General features: G+C 42.9%; 1 protein-coding gene across 1 annotated transcript in view; it reads left to right on the plus strand.

The window, feature by feature from the left end:
- The window catches only part of caprin1b (cell cycle associated protein 1b), a 200,413-nt gene that overhangs the window by 152,598 nt on the left and 32,620 nt on the right, over positions 1 to 15,195 (plus strand). Inside the window, exon 14 of the mRNA XM_041197734.1 lies at positions 5,580 to 5,733. Within this exon, the coding sequence (XP_041053668.1) occupies positions 5,580 to 5,733 (154 nt within the window). The remainder of the gene's footprint in view (positions 1 to 5,579; positions 5,734 to 15,195) is intronic.

Below are 15,195 nucleotides of genomic sequence, written 5' to 3' on the forward strand. Positions count from 1 at the left end.
GACCCTTAGGTGCAGGCCATCAGGTCAAGTCAACAGTCTTATTAGTTTTCCGAGTACGATTTTCTCTAGTGATCGTGATTGTTTTAAATTCCCCTCTCCCTTTAGACTTTTACTTTTCTACTATTCTTGGGATGTTTTTTATGTCTTCTACTGTGAAGACAGATACAGAATACTTGTTGAAATTCTCTGCCATTTCTTTGTTTCCATTATTAATTTCCCAGTTTCAACCTCCTAAGTGACCAATGCTTACTTGAGCTAATCTTTTCCTTTTTATATACTTGTGTATACTTGTCTCCCTTCTGAATTTGCATTCTGGTTCTGATCTCCATGCCAAGCTAGCTGACCCTGTTGAAGTGCAACATAACCAGCTTTAGCGAATTCCATCTCCCCCTTAACCAGCCCTAATGCCCCAGGAATTTAAAGCCCACCCTTCCTTCTGCACCAAATCTCCAACCACATATTAACCTGCACTAGCTTCCTGCTAGCACATAGCACCTGGAGCAATCTGGAAATTGCTGCTTTTTGAGGCCCTTCATTTTAAATTTATTTACCAGCTCCCCAAAGCCTCTGAAGGGCTTAATCCCTCTTCCTATTTATATCATTGAGACCTTTATGAACCATAATGTCTGGCTGTTCACCCTCCCCTTAGAAAATTCTGCAGCCACTCAGTGACATCCTTGAACCTGGCATTAGGGAGGCAACTTACCACCCTGGAATCATGTCTGTGGCTGCAGAAATGCCTGTCTGTTCCCCTAACTATTGAATCTCCTGTCATTATTGCTTCCCTGACCTTCCTGTTTCACCCCACCCAGCCGCCACCCCCCCCCCCCCCCCCCCCCCCCCCCCCCCCCCATTCAACTGAGCCATCCATTGCGCTTGTTGCCTTGGCTCTATTCCCCAGAAGAACCATCACCCTATTCTATATTCAGAACTGAGTACTGGTTGCAGAGCAAGATGCACTCAGGATTTCAAACTACCTGGCTGATCCCCCTTGACTATCTGGTGGTCACCCATTCTCTTTCCTCTCTGCTTGCACATGCTTAAACTGCAGGGTGACCACCTCTAAAATGTGATGTCTCGGCGTTGTGGGTAAAGTGCTGTATATGAACTGTTTTTCAAGTTCTCAAACCTGGCGAGAGGGGTATGAGGTAGAGAAATGGATTATTTGACAACATTTGGAATGGATCATAGCTGGCCAGGTGGTGAGAGGAGCATTTTATTGAGTAAGAAGAATCCAGTAGAAACATGACCGGTCATGCAATGGTATCCAGCAGCGATAAGTCTTGGGTATCAGCAGGAGGTGAGAGCTGGTTCAGGAGCAGATTTAAACATGGAAGTATTAAGTTGCCAGAGCAGGCTCATGACCGTTGCGATATAAACTAGCCTAGCAAGTCTGGGAAATCAAATTAAACCAAGGTCCCAACAGTGAAACCAAAGTAAAAACACAAAATAAATGGGACTGATAGTTGTGAAATATGCTCTATTTTTAGTATGAAACTTGTAGATTGGACCTTAATGTCCCTTTAAAACTTACTTCTGTATTGGCCATTGTGTTAGTGCATCAAAACATGGTGCCATGAATTGATTGGTTGTAAGGCCTCTCTTCTCAGATAAATGTCAGAAACAAAACAAAAACAGAATTACCTGGAAAAACTCAGCAGGTCTGGCAGCGTTTTGATGCACTAACACAATGGCCAATACAGAAGTAAGTTTTAAAGGGACATTAAGGTCCAATCTACAAGTTTCATACTAAAAATAGAGCATATTTCACAACATTTTGTTTTAGATTTCCAGCATCTGCAGTTTTTTGTTTTTATCTAAATGTCAGAGGGACTTTGGTCTGGAAAGTGCAATATCACACATCTGATTCTTCCCCCATCCTTTGTGGATGGATGGCTTGAATTAAAAGAATTGGCAGGGGCCTGAACATAACCTCTGTCATCTGGAAACTTGTATCTTGTAGAGGCTCCTGAATGACTTTCAGGCCTGTGACAGCCCTCCCACCCATCTTCCCTCTACAACAGACATAATAACTTATGTTCCTGTTGGACATTTCTTTCTGATCAGGTAACAGGCTTAGCCATAAAAACAAAAAACTGCGGATGCTGGAAATCCAAAACAAAAACAGAATTACCTGGAAAAACTCAGCAGGTCTGGCAACATCTGCAGAGAAGAAAAGAGTTGACTCAATTTCACTGCTCCTCTCACCCATTCTAATCTGTCTTTCTCTGAACTTACTGCACTCCGTTCTCTCAGGTCCAACCCCAACATTGTCATCAAACCCGCTGACAAGGGTGGTGCTGTTGTTGTCTGGTGCACTGACCTCTACTTCGCAGAGGCTGAGCGTCAACTCACAGACACTTCCTCCTACCTCTCCCTGGACCATGACCCCACCACTGAACATCAAGCCATTGTTTCCAGGACTGTCACTGACCTCACCTCCTCTGGAGATCTTCCTCCCACAGCTTCCAACCTGATAGTTGCCCAACCTCGGATGTACGGCTTCTACCTCCTACCCAAAATCCACAAACAGACCTGTCCCGGTAGACCGATCGTGTCAGCCTGCTCCTGCCCCACGGAACTCATTTCTCTTTATCTTGACTCCTTTATCTTTCCCCTTGTCCAGTCCCTTCTCACCTACATCCGTGATTCCTCTGACACCTTACGTCACATCAACAATTTCCAGTTCCCTGGTGCCAACCGCTTCCTCTTCACCATGGACGTCCAATCCCTCTACACCTCCATCCCCCACCAGGATGGTCTGAGGGCTATGCCTGTCTCTTTATGGGTACGTGGAACATTCCTTGTTCCAGTCCTACTCCGGCCCCCTCCCACAACTCTTTCTCTGGTACATCGATGATTGCTTCGGTGCTGCTTCATGCTCTCGTCGGGACTTGGAAAAATTAATTAATTTTGCTTCCAATCTCCACCCCTCCATCATTTTCACATGGTCCATCTCTGACACTTCCCTTCCCTTCCTTGATCTCTCTGTCTCAATTTCTGGTGATAGACTGTTCCCCAATATCCATTACAAGCCTACCGACTCCCACAGCTACCTCAACTACAGCTCCTCACACCCCGCTTCCTGTAAGGACTCCATCCCATTCTCTCAGTTCCTTCACCTCTGTCGCATCTGTTCTGATGATGCTACCTTCAAAAACAATTCCTCTGACATGTCCTCCTTCTTCCTTAACCGAGGTTTTCCACCCACGGTCGTTGACAGGGCCCTCAACCGTGTCCGGCCCATCTCCCGCTCATCCGCCCTCACGCCTGCTCCTCCCTTCCAGAAGCATGATAGGGTCCCCCTTGTCCTCACTTATCACCCCACCAGCCTCCGCATTCAAAGGATCATCCTCCGCCATTTCCGCCAACTCCAGCATGATGCCACCACCAAACACATCTTCCCTTCATCCCCCTGTCGACACTTCGTAGGGATCATTCCCTCCAGGACACCCTGGTCCACTCCTCCATCACCTCCTACTCCTCAACCCCCTCCCACCCCACCTTCTCATGCAACCGCAGAAGATGATACACCTGCCCCTTCACTTCCCCTTTTCTCACCGTCCAAGGGCCCAAACACTCCATTCAAGTGAAGCAGCATTTCACTTGCATTTCCCCCAACTTAGACTACTGCATTCGTCGCTCCCAATGCGGTCTCCTCTATATTGGAGAGACCAAATGTAAACAGGGCGACCGCTTTGCAGAACACCTGTGTTCTGTCCGCAAGAATGATCCAAACTACCCTGTCTCTTGCCATTTTAACACTCCACCCTGCTCTCTTGCCCACATGTCTGTCCTTGGCTTGCTGCATTGTTCCAGTGAAGCCCAACGCAAACTGGAGGAACAGCACCTCATCTTCCGACTAGGCACTTTACAGCCTTCCGGACTGAATATTGAATTCAACAACTTTAGATCTTGAACTCCCTCCTCCATCCCCACCCCCTTTCTGTTTCTTCCCCCTTCCTTTTGTTTTATTTCCAATAATTTATATAGATTTTTCTTTTCCCACCTATTTCCATTATTTTTAAATCTTGTATGCCCTGCTGGTCTTTCCACCCCACCCCCACTAGAACTGTACCTTGAGTGCCCTGCCATCCATTCTTAATTAGCACATTTGTTTAGATAATATCACCACCTTCAACACTTCTTTGTTCCTTTGTCTGTGACATCTTTTGATTATCTGCTCCTATCACCGCTTGCTTGTCCCTACAACCACACCACCCCCCCCCCACTTCTCTTTCCCCCCCGCCCCCACCTTAAACCAGCTTACATTTCACCCCTCTTCTAATATTCACTCAGTTCTGTTGAAGGGTCATGAGGACTCGAAACATCAACTCTTTTCTTCTCCGCCGATGCTGCCAGACCTGCTGAGTTTTTCCAGGTAATTCTGTTTTTGAACAGGCTTAGCCAGTTGGATTTCCTTTCTAATCATCCTCTATCTCCCACCTTCCATGGAAATCTTAAAGCCAACCAATCTATGCAACCAAGCTGAGTGGGGAAGAGGTGATGATCATGTATAAATGCTCCCGCTGGCCAGTGAACCATATCTGATGAGAAGAATGTTCTTCTCTTCCTCTTTGCCTTCCTTGGCCTGCCATCTTTTGGTCAGGATGCTTATGTTCCTAAAAGTAAAACACTGTGGATGCTGGAAATCTGAAATAAAACAGAAAATGCTGGAAAAACTCGGGTCTGGCAGCATCTGTGGAAAGAGGAACAGAGTTAACGTTTCCAGCCCATATGACTCTTCAAAGCATTATGCCAATGCTCCTTTAACTGTCTTTCTTAGCTGCCCTTTTTCTGCATGCAAGAATTACCTTTGTTAATGAATTTTGAAATTAATTTGTTGACTAAATCAATTTATAGCTGCAAAGTACAATTATAATTTTGAAAAGTTTGCTTGGGAAAGGTTGAGTGACATATTTCTATTTGGAAACTGATCTCTTCAAGTTAAACATTTTTATATTAGACTAATGCAATATCTAAACATTTGGAACAAAAACAAAAATTGCTAGAAAAACTCAGCAGGCCTGACAGCATCTGTGGAGAGAAAGACAGTTAACATTTCGAGCCTGTATGACTTCAGAACTGAAGAGAAGAAAAATATGGTGAAATGACAAGGCAAAAGAGACAAGCAAAAATCCTGTCAGAGAAGAATAGTACTTCTTCAAGGTAAGCATTCCTGGAAGAGAAGAGGCAGTCAATTAAACACTAAGATAAAAGCAAAATACTGTGGATGCTGGAAAACTGACAGGACTTCTCTCCGACAGGATTTCTGCTTGTCTCTTTTGCCCTGTCATTTCACCACATTTTTCTTCTCTTTAGTTCTGAAGAAGAGTCATATGGACTTGAAATGTTAGCTGTCTTTTTCTCCACGGATGCTTTCAGACCTGCTGAGTTTTTCCAGCAATTTTTGTTTTTGTTTCAGATTTCCAGCATCCTCAGTATTTTGCATTTAAACATTTGAACTTGAATAACTGCCCCAATTGCTTATATGATGGTACAGTTTTAAAGGATCCATTAGAGCTAGTTTTAAAAGTTAATTATCTGCTCCTTTTATCACCTCCAACATTTTTTGAAAGGTGTTTAATATGAATGCACCAGTGCCTCCTGCCAGTGACCCTGACACCCTCAAACAACAGAGTCCATACCAACCCAGCTACAGCCAAGGCTTCAACAGCCAGCCCCAGCATCAGGTTGAGCAGCCTGAATTGCAGCAGGAGACGCTTACAACTGGTAAGGAAGCCTTCCAAATACAGATAAGTGTGTACTGTTGCTGATTTTTTTTTCCCTTTTGATTGTCATGAAGTAACTTGTCTATAATTGGACCTTTGTGGCTGTGATTTTAGAATATGAATTTTGTTTAAATTTTGCTAATATTTCTGGATTGGAGAGTATTCATGCCTATATTGGCTCTAAATTTGAGTTTCTTTTGTACTTATGGCTGTCTTACATATTATACCCCCTGTAACCTTGGGGTCATCTAAAACACTGCTGTCTGTGTCTTAACTCACAAGAAGTCCTGTCCTCCAATCACCCCTGTGCTGCTGATATACATTGGCTCCTGGTATAGCAACGTCTTGATTTTAAAGTTGTTTTCAAAACCCTCCATGGCCTCACCTCTTCCTATCCTTGTAATCTCTTTGAACCCCACAGCCCTCAGACATCTGCATCCATCTAATTGTGGCTGTTTGTGTGTTCTGGATTTTAGTCGCTCTACCGTTGGCGGTTGCACGTTCAGTAGCTTCAGCCCTAAGCTGTGCAATTTCCTGCCCACACCTCTCTGCCTCTCTATCTCACTTTCCTCCTTTGACACTCCTCAAAACCTACCTCTTTGGTCAAGATTTTGTCACCTGACCTATTATTTCTTGGTGCTTGGTGCTATATTAATATAAGTTGTGTCCACCTTAGTTAAATCGAGTACATTTTAATATGACTAGGTTCATTCACCCAGCTTTAGACTTAGTTTGCCAGTCATGCATTTACAGAGAATTCTGTTTGGGGTCAAAGTTTAATCACAGTCATATTTTGCACCTAGGAAAGGTTGTATTGTAAAATCTCTTAATGCCAGGTGAAAGTATTAGGCACCATGATTGCAATTTCACCACCTTCATCTTTTGGAAACTGCTAGATCAGGGTTCATAATTTTCAAAGACTTGGTGTTGCTATTTCTGACCTATGGAAACTCACTGTTCAAATTATGATGCTCCTGGAAAGCATGACCATTTGTTCTTGTCAGTAAAGTTTAAGTTCTGATGCTGAACAATCTTTTGTCAAAAATGTTTTAACTTGTGGGTTTTTGCAAGCTCAAACGATTACTTTGCTAGCCCATAACTCATGTAGGAATGCCCATGAGTACTCATTGGTGAGTTTATCTAATCTTGCACAGACAGAAGTTTCATTTGTCTTTTGATGAAAGTTACAAACACATTTCACTTTTGCAGGAAATTAATGTTCAAGTTTTATCTTCAACTTGATGTTTTTTCTGTTGCAACAAGATATAAATAAAAGTGCACACGAATTTAGCTTTGTTTAAGATCAGCTTTATGACACACTTGTCGTTTCTGGACAATTTGCTTTAGGAACATGAATTAAATAAAACCATTAAAAAATGAGTTTGGAAATAGCAAATCCCCTTGTCAAAGCACATTACGACACATCAAGGGAAACGTAGCTCCCTTTACTCATGCAGTGCCTGTTTTTAGCTTTAGCATATGAAAGGCTGTGGGCCATTTGTAAGGCAGGGTCTCTGTATCATGTAGAGCATTAGTAATAATTGACTGCTAAGGACAAAAACACTAGTTAGACTGCAGCTAGAGTATCATTTCACAGGCAGGATGTGGTTGCACAAGGGAGGATACAGAGGGGATTTACCGAGGATATTGCCAGGTAGAACTTTAGCTGAGGAAAGATTGGATAGGCTGACGTTGTCTTCTTTGGAACGCAGGAGGCTATGGGGAGATTTTATGGGGATATGTAAAATTATGAGGGACCTAGTTAGTGGTTAGGAAGAACCAGTTGGCATTAACAGAGGTCAGTAACAATGGGGCATAGGTTCAATGTAACTGGTAGCAGGATCAGAGGGGAGTTGAGACTTTTTGATCCAGAGAACAGTGCAAGCTGGTAGAGATAGAAACTGTAATTGCATTCCAAAAATACTTCAAGTGCAGTTTACCTACAGGGTTACAGCCCAATAGCTGAGTAACTCTCTTTCAGCTGGCACAGGTACAATGATCTGATGGCTTCCTCTGAGCCATAAATCTTTTGTGTTTCTATGAGATACTTTGCTGAATAAAACCTGGTGTGAAAATGTACCCTTTTGAGTTGCATTATGACGATTTGTTGTACTTTATACTGTGCGATGAATGAAAGAGAGAATAGGTACTCATGGGCCTCATTCGGAATAATGAAGTAAACTAAAGGAACTCTATGGAGAAGTTTGTAAAACGGTACGAGAACAATCCTCTTAGACTGAATGAAAATGGCGAAAAAACTAGTTAAAGGCTTTAGGAAAAAGCCAATTAATATTATTCTTATGAACATTCATGATGTGCACATTGCAGTAGTTACTAACTACATTTATCTAGGTATCGAAATAGTTGAATTGGAGAGAGCACTGTACAGAAGTGATGGTCAGGGAATATACACGATTATACTGCCTCAGAAAATTAAGATCTTTTCAAGTAGATCTCACAGTCTTGAAATGCTTCTATAGGGCTTTTTGGATGTCTCTCCTGGGACGATGGTCTTAGGAAAGCAGACTCCAAGGGTACAGAGATTATTGAACCAGGCAGGAAGGGTATTTAATGTGCAGATCTATCTAGATGAAAGCAAAATACTGCAGATGCTGGAAATATGAAACAAAAATAGAAAATGCAAGAAAAACTCAGCAGATCTAACAGCATCTGCGGAGAGAAAAACAGAGCTAACGTTTTGAGTCCGTATAACTCTTCTTCTGAACAAATTCACATTTTTACTTCCCCACCACCAACCCATCCCCCTACCCCACCTCCACAAGAGCCATCTGTCACTTGTTCGAGTTGCTCTTTTTAGAGTGCTTACCCTTGTCCTGCTATTATCACGTTCTGCTTTCTCACCTCAATGCTACCATCAGCACCTCCTTTAGCCCTTACCACTACCATTAACACCCCTCTTTGTCCTCTTGTCCATGACATCTTTGTCAATCTCTCCTTTGCCCCCAATTATCACTGGCCTATTCAGCTTCACCTGCTCCACCTCCCTTAAACAGTATAAATTTCATCACGTTTTTACTTCTCTTAGCTCTGAAGAAGAGTCATACAGACCCGGAACATTAACTCTGTTTTTCTCTCCACAGATGCAGTTAGACGTGCTGAGTTCTTCCAGCATTTTCTGTTTTTGTTTCTATCTTGATGAAATTTGCTTATGAAGAATTTTAACCAAAGTAAAGAGTGTTATGAACAATGCGAATCACCTGTTGTTTCAGTATTACTGTTGGTTACGTTCAGGGAAAAGGCTAGAATCACTCATGCAGAACAAATTGGTTCCTGAACTTGTTTGTGCCCTTCGCCATAAGAGCTTTTAATGGAGTTTGTATGTATGACGATATGCACTCCTGATGGGACTTACTGATGATTTTAAATGCATTGGAATAGTTTAAATACATATTTTAATTGTTAGACTGCTGTGGTAGGGTAATTTTCTTTCTTTTTAATAGTTATTCATTTATATGTAATTTTTTAATGAGCAAGCAATGTACTGAAATTAATTACCATATGGACAGTATAGTGAAATTAAATTGGATGAGAGAATAAAAAAAAGTTGAAAATATCTGAAACAAAGGCAGGGATTACACAAAATACTAAGTTTGGGCTGCAAAGAGGAATAAATAGGTTGATGTTTCAGTTCCAACTGTTGTCAGAAGTAAAAGAAGAATGGGTACGTGCTTTAGATGTGGCTACCCCCATTCTTTTGAAAGTTTAGCAGACCAGTTGGTATATTTTTATATATGGGGAATTAAAATAAAATCTGAAAACTGATGTGTAAGCCGATTTTGTATGAATTGAACATATAATGCCGTTAGAATAAAATTCCCAAAGTTGCTTCATCAGCAGAGTCAAAGAACCATTAGGGCAGATGAAAGATAGCTTGGTGTTATGAACATCAAGCCATTGTTTCCAGGACTGTCACTGACCTCATCTCCTCTAGGGGTCTTCCTCCCACAGCTTCCAACCTGATAGTCGCCCAACCTTGGACGGCTTGCTTCTACCTCCTACCCAAAATCCACAAACGGCACTGTCCCGGTAGACCGATCGTGTCAGCTTGCTCCTGCCCCACGGAACTCATTTCTCGTTATCTTGACTCCCTTCTCTCTCCCCTTGTCCAGTCCCTTCCCACCTACATCCGTGATTCCTCTGACACCTTACGTCACATCAACAATTTCCAGTTCCCTGGCCCCAACCGCTTCCTCTTCACCATGGACATCCAATCCCTCTACACCTCCATCGCCCACCAGGATGGTCTGAGGGCCCTTAGCTTCTTCCTCGAACAGAGGCCCGAACAATCCCCATCCACCACTACTCTCCTCCATCTGGCTGAACTTGTTCTCACACTGAACAATTTCTCCTTCAACTCCTCTCACTTCCTCCAAATAAAAGGTGTGGCTATGAGTACCTGCATGGGCCCCAGCTATGCCTGTCTCTTTATGGGGTATGTGGAACATTCCTTGTTGCAGTCCTACTCCGGCCCCCTTCCACAACTCTTTCTCTGGTACATCGATGATTATTTTGGTGCTGCTTCATGCTCTCGTCAGGACTTGGAAAAATTTATTAATTTTGCTTCCAATCTCCACCCCTCCATCATTTTCACGTGGTCCATCTCTGACACTTCCCTTCCCTTCCTTGACCTCTCTGTCTCAATCTCTGGTGATAGACTGTTCACCAATACCCATTACAAGCCTACCGACTCCCACAGCTACCTCGACTACAGCTCCTGACACCCCGCTTCCTGTAAGGACTCCATCCCATTCTCTCAGTTCCTTCGCCTCCGTTGCATCTGTTCCGATGATGCTACCTTCAAAAACAGTTCCTCTGACATGTCCTCCTTCTTCCTTAACCGAGGTTTTCCACCCACGGTCATTGACAGGGCCCTCAACTGTGTCCGGCCCAACTCCCGCGCATCCACCCTCACGCCTTCTCCTCCCTCCCAGAAACATGATAGGGTCCCCCTTGTCCTCACTTATCAACCCACCAGCCTCCGCATTCAACGAATCATCCTCCGCCATTTCCGCCAACTCCAGCATGATGCCACCACCAAACACATCTTCCCTTTACCCCCCTGTCGGCATTCCGTAGGGATCGTTCCCTCCGGGACACCCTGGTCCACCCCTCCATCACCACCTACTCCTCGATCCCCACCTATGGCACCTCCCCATGCCCATGCAAAAGATATAACACCTGCCCCTTCACTTCCTCTCTCCTCACCGTCCAAGGGCCCAAACACTCCTTTTAAATGAAGCAGCAATTCACTTGCATTTCCCCCAACTTAGTCTACTGTATTCGTTGCTCCCAATGCAGTCTACTCTACAATGGAGAGACCAAACGTAAACTGGGCGACCGCTTTGCAGAACACCTGAGGTCTGTCCGCAAGAATGACCCAAACCTCCCTGTTGCTTGCCATTTTAACACTCCACCCTGCTCTCTTGCCCATATGTCTGTCCTTGGCCTGCTGCATTGTTCCAGTGAAGCCCAACGCAAACTGGAGGAATAGCACCTCATCTTCCGACTAGGCTCTTTACAGCCTTCCGGACTGAATATTGAATTCAACAACTTTAGGTCTTGAGCTCCCTCGTCCATCCCCACCCGCTTTCTGTTTCTTCCCACTTCCTTTTGTTTTATTTCCAATAATTTATATAGATTTTTCTCTTCCCACCTATTTCCATTATTTTGAAATCTTTTATGCCCCCCCACCCCCACTAGAGCTATACCTTGAGTGCCCTACCATCCATTCTTAATTAGCACATTCGTTTAGATAATATCACCACCTTCAACACTTCTTTGTTCCTTTGTCTGTGACATCTTTTGATTATCTGCTCCTATCACTGCTTGCTTATCCCTACAACCACCCACACACACACACACACACACACACACACACACACCACCCCTCCCCCCACACCCACACCCAACCCCCCCCGACCTTAAACCAGCATATATTCACCCCTCTCCTTATATTCACTCAGTTCTGTGGAAGGGTCATGAGGACTCAAAACATCAACTCTTTTCTTCTCCGCCGATGCTGCCAGACCTGCTGAGTTTTTCCAGGTAATTCTGTTTTTGTTTTGGATTTCCAGCATCCGCAGTTTTTTGTTTTTATCTCTTATGAACGATGCAGTTGGTAAAGCAGAGTTATTTAAAAATCCCAGAGGGAAACTTTAAACAACTGTCATCACCAATAATTTGAAGTGTTATGTTTGTGATGCGACTCTCAATTCAGGAATCAGACCACTAGTTTTTGAGGCTTTACATTAAACTAAATTAAACATTTTATTAATTTACACAGGTTAAAATATATATACACATAGCTTCAAATTACTACTATCATCACTTTTTTAACAAATTTCCAAACTACTCTCCGTTAAGGCAACAGCAACCCATAGACTTAACCAAACACCAGGCAAAGCATTTTCACTTTACGAATTCAAAATTAGGTTTTTTTCACTTTTGGTTCATGTGGAGACACTTGGGAGGCTTGCAGCTGCCGTTTGACCTCACGTTTCCTCTGCCCTGCAAACGTGAAAACTATTGAAGTTACACCTACCACCTCCATTAAATGTCAACTGTTATTGTATCACCAGCCGCTGAACTTAATCTCTCTAACAGTAAAACCCCTTACATAGTACCAATTTTATTAGTAATATAAACATTTTGCTTGGTATCTGCTAGATAGGCGTCAGTTTTCACCCCACTTCTTGAATGCTCTATTCAAAAAATGCAAATGAATGCTATCTCTCTATTTACATCTCAAAATTAGTAGATATCAAAGCCACCCAGGCTAGCTGGCTTTAATCCAATTAAGACACACCCAAAGACTAAACCTCTATTTTAAAAGATAAATATTTTCTAATAATATTATATAAATTAATAGCTTTATGACACTACGTCAAATAAATAGCTTTCTATTAGCAATAAAGGAAGAGAGAGAGACAAAGAAATTTGGGGAGAGTTGTGGTACCTGGTTGGGGTCTGGTTTTTGGAGGCCTAGACAGTCAGTGGTGAGGCATGAGGCAAAGAAAGTGATGGATGTGCAAGGCCGGACCTAGGCCATGCTTAGTGTTTATGTGTAGTTCTGGGCACCCGATTACAGGATAACTATTAGGAATGTGGAATGGGTACAGCAAAGATCCATTCGAATAGTAACAGGAATGGCTGTTTGTAGTTATAAAGAGAGACCCTGAGTGGGTGCCCTTGCCTCCCTTTGCCCTTGATTCTGCATGTGCTCTCAGGACAGCGTATCACTGCCCCAGTGAACAGATAATTCTACACACAGGTTCAAGCCATGTTTATTCTGATTGTTGATAAACTGTGCTGCAGTCTGATCTCAGCAGATAGAGGGTAAACATGTGAGTCGTAAAGTAGCAGATCAACAAAAGAAAGGGCACACTGACTGACTCATTTAGGGACAATAATGACAGATGAGTTTTCTACTGCAAATATCCCAAAGCCCTTATTAATATTCAAGATCCTGGGGTGAAATTGATCTTCAATGGTAGTGCAAATAGGGCAATAGTGTTTTACACCCTGCCCAAAATTCTTTTCCAGTGGAGTGAATGGAAGAGAAAATTGGGCAGATTGCAAAAAAAAAGTCTGATTTAATATTTTTGTAGACTAATGTCACCTCTTCACCCACCCTGTCCCCTCCAATTGGAGGTTCAAAATTAAATATAAGGAAAGCAAAAGTTAATGGGATTTTCATGTGGAGTAATAAATGACACTATGCAACCATTTCCAATTTTTGGGGTTTCTGATGACATCACTTCATGCACAAGTATTCGGCCCCACGCATGCATGAACAATTTGGGTCCCCTCATCGCTTCATCAGATGGTTCGTACCACCACCTGTAAAGTAAGGAAGGAATATTCTTTATTTTTACTCCAGTGGTTTTGATAAACGGACCAGATTTCTTTTGATGTCAGTGAGCACAAAGCTGAGCACAATCCCTCTGTTCTCATGGCAAGGAAAGTTTGTCCTGATATTTATAGAATATGCTTCTGATGGAAGACCTGGAACTATGTGTTTCCCTGGCAAGCTGTTGGACCAGATTGGAAATTCCCCATTCCCCCCCCCCCCCCACCCACCCACCCCAGGTTTCAAGATGAGGAGCAAGTAGGTTCAGTGATGTTGGGGAGATGAGTTCGGACAGGTGGAGGTAAAGCGTGGTTGGTCTTCAGGAGATGACAGGTTGCGCATTGGTGCGGCAGGTGGGGAGGTGTTAATTTTTTTTCACAGGATAGTTGGAAGGAAAGTCCTGTTAGTCCTGGTCCACAGGCAGTAAGTAATGACACTTGCCTTAGGGATCCAGCTCCTTGCTTTTTATCTGCCAGGTTTCCTGAGGCCACAGAAACCCAGTTGCCAAAAGTTGAAAAATAAGCCTATTGTTAAAATGAAGGCACACAAACTCCTTAAAAGGTTTCAATAAGAAGCATGGCTCCTGACAGCATAATGGTGACCTATCTCACCTTTGTTAAAAATCGAAAATGAGTAGCATCAAAGACGCCTTGGATTTTAACTTCCCACCCAATGCAAACAAACCCACTCCATTTGGGGGGGCAGTGGGTGGCGTGGTGCTTAGATCCGCGCCTTTTAATTTCAGAGTTTGCTGGAGCAAAGCCTTTTAATTTTTAATTTAACTTGTCCAAATAAATAGTCCAACAGAACCTGCTGCTGACAGTTTATTTCTTGAATGAACTATGCAATTAAGGGAGGACTGTGAAACGTTCACTTTGGAACGCTCCTGGTACCAGGAAAATTTTTGTCGAGGAATCCGTGGTTGCTTTGACACCAAGAAACCAACTGTTTGTGGCTACACGTGGTCCAGAAATATCTGTTTCTTGCGATATTTTTTCCTAAGGCCTTAAAAGTATGGTTAGTTCATCCAGTCCTCATAATGGTCTCCTGCGAATGGATAATTCTGATGTTGGTTAATGAAAGGATGTGCAAGATCATGTCTTGCTCAAACTTTGATGTCAGTTTGGGATCTTAATTTTGTTTCCCGCAAAGTTGCATTTTTTGTGATCTGTTGACTGTTTTTGTCTTTGAACAGTTATATTCAATTTCAGTATTTCCAGTTGGTGAGTTTCAAACATTAAGTTTGCTCTAATTTATTTAGCCCTGTTCATCAATAATCCTTTAACCCGGACGTACTTTAGTTGCTTTGTTTTTCTTAATCTGTCCTCTGAGTCTTTTGCTAGTTTTTCTGCCTGCTCTGGCCATTAGATAAATTGACCAACATTCCTACTGCTGATAACTGGCCACTATATGCCGGAAATGTTTGTACCTGAATGTCGGGGATGTCTTTCATGGTCAAGTAACCCACCAGCACATGAAGGTCTGCATGGGTGCAATACTTATAGGTTGTCAAATTGCTAACTTCAAAGCAAAAAGGAGAGGGGGAATGATGGAAGGGCAGAAAGACAATCAAGCATTTTGGTTGTGCAAATC

This window comes from Carcharodon carcharias, chromosome 10, assembly GCF_017639515.1.
Source record: "Carcharodon carcharias isolate sCarCar2 chromosome 10, sCarCar2.pri, whole genome shotgun sequence".
NCBI classification, from domain to species: domain Eukaryota; kingdom Metazoa; phylum Chordata; class Chondrichthyes; order Lamniformes; family Lamnidae; genus Carcharodon; species Carcharodon carcharias.